We start from the raw sequence: 2264 nt of genomic DNA on the forward strand, positions 1-2264 counted from the left end.
ACAGAGATCCGCCTGCCTCTGCCTCCCAAGTGCTGGGATTAAAGGCGTGTGTCACCAACGCCCGGCGAGTACATGTAATTAATGGTAATATCCCAATAAAGTCTTCAGTAACTTAGTGGTGTTGAACCAAAGTCAGTCACTGGATGTAATACAGTATCACTAAAAGACATTCTTACTATAGAAAGCTGCATGATGAATGTTCCAGAAGGCTACTAGTCTCACAACCCTCAAGCCTTCATCCTGACATTTTGCTGCAGCCTACCACCTTGAAGAAAGCCCTTTTCACATCTTTATTACGAAGGCTGTAGATGATGGGGTTGAGGAAGGCAGAGATGACATTATAGAAGAGAGCTAGCTTCTTGTCCTCTTCTGGAGAGGACTCAGAGCCAGGTCTCATATACATAATCATACATGGGATCGAGAACATGGTGACCACAGTGATGTGGGAAGCACAGGTGGAAAAGGCCTTGATCCGCCCTTGAGTTGAGCGGATCCTCAAAATGGCAGCAAAGATATTGATGTAGACGACAATGATGAGGGAGAGTGGGACCAAGAGAAGGATGAAGCCTAGGATGAAGTCCACCTGGTCATTGAGAGAGGTGTCTGCACAAGCCAACTTCAGGACAGCAGGTACTTCACAGAAGAAGTGGTTGATCTCATTGGGGCCACAATAGGGAAGAATCATAGCAGAAACGGTATATATCAGGGCACAGCTGATACCCCAGAACCCACAAAAGGCTACCAGTGACCCACGCAGCAAAGGGTTCATGATAACTTTGTATCTGAGAGGATGGCAAATGGCCACATACCTATCATAAGCCATGATTGCAAAAAGCCATGATTCAGTGATTCCCAGCATCAGAAAGATGTACATCTGAGCCACACATCCAATATAGGAAATGGTCTTCTTCTCAGAGACCAGATGTACCAGCATCTGGGGCACTGTGGTGGTAACATAGCCCATATCCAGAATGGATAAGACACTGAGGAAAAAATACATGGGTGTGTGGAGGCGGGAATCCATGTGTATCAAGGTGATGATGAGCCCATTGCCTAGGAGGGTGATAAGGTAGAGAAGAAGAAAGACACCAAACAGAATGCCATTTATCTTCGTGTCACTAGAGAATCCTAGAAGAACAAACTCAGTAAGAGAGCTGTGATTTCTCCAGAGGAAGTCCTGCATCCTTCTCCTGTTGCAAAAATAAAAATAAAAATAAAACGGAACTGTCACTCATGAAAGAGAAGCCCCCAGATGCCAGTCTTGCTGTCATTCATACAATAGGTGCACCAAACACGAAGAGCAATGCCAAGTATATCTAGGGGTCGCACAGAGCTGGGAACCAGAGTTTTAAAGAGAATTTCCATTTAATATGAAGCAGCAGCATGCTCCTTTTCTATCTTTCAATTCCAGCTTGTTCTGAGATGCAAAATTGTGAGACCCACATTTCAAAATGGAGAATTTTCTAAAAGAATGGGGAGGATACCCAAAAAATAATGTCTTCTAACTTATGGTCCATACAGCTTAAGATGTTATTGGAAGAACTGGTTGTTAAAGAGGACAGAATTTGTGTGCAACTAACACCAAATGTCAAACTTGCCTTCCTTCATTTTGGGGGGACCATCCCCAAATTGACTTTAGTTGAACAGCTCAAAAAACTTAATGGGCACCCTCAAATGTGAGAGACATGGCTCTCAGCTTGACTCCCTGGCATGGCAGAAGAATAACTGTTATTGAAAATAATATCCCATCAATTAGTCAAAGTCACATGCTTTCATGGTCTACAGGTAAATGACAAGGACAAGGCAATAAGTAAAGGATGATGACCTATGGCTTTCCCAAATGGAAGAGACACTGTGACCTACAGAACATAGAGATGCTGCCTAGAGAATACCAAGAAAGATAAATATAAAGGAAAATGTCTGAGAACAAAGCAAGTGTTGTTCTGAAACTGGCCCAAGAAGAGAAGATATGTTTCTTCAAATGATCAACAATGAGACAGGTTGAGGTCTTTTCACAGAAAAAATAGAGGGTAACTGTGTAACACATTTAATGTGGTGAAGAGGGAGAGAGAGAAGAGAGAGGGAAGGGAAGGAATGGAAGACATAAGAAAGGAAAGATGAGGAATGTGCACTGAGGAAGAATGCAAACTACCAAGCTAGAACTCAGTGAATGAGCCCTTTGGAAATCAAAGTTGTTGTCTCTCAGATGAAGGCCGGTCATTGATTACCAAAGACCCATAGCGAAAGATGCTCCAAAGAACTTC

At 43.0% G+C, this 2264-nt stretch overlaps 1 protein-coding gene across 1 annotated transcript; it reads right to left on the bottom strand.

The window, feature by feature from the left end:
* Nucleotides 1–235: 235 nt before the first annotated feature.
* LOC100769676 (olfactory receptor 2A12) lies at nucleotides 236–1183 on the bottom strand. Its single transcript, XM_027398960.1, has one exon. The coding sequence runs from the start codon at nucleotides 1181–1183 to the stop codon at nucleotides 236–238; it is 948 nt and encodes a 315-aa protein (XP_027254761.1).
* Nucleotides 1184–2264: the final 1081 nt, after the last annotated feature.

This window comes from Cricetulus griseus, chromosome 2 (assembly GCF_003668045.3).
Source record: "Cricetulus griseus strain 17A/GY chromosome 2, alternate assembly CriGri-PICRH-1.0, whole genome shotgun sequence".
Taxonomy (NCBI): domain Eukaryota; kingdom Metazoa; phylum Chordata; class Mammalia; order Rodentia; family Cricetidae; genus Cricetulus; species Cricetulus griseus.

Coding starts and splice junctions, on each gene's coding strand:
- LOC100769676 (XM_027398960.1), bottom strand. CDS start 1,183: ATGCAGGACTTCCTCTGGAGAAATCACAGCTCTCTTACTGAGTTTGTT.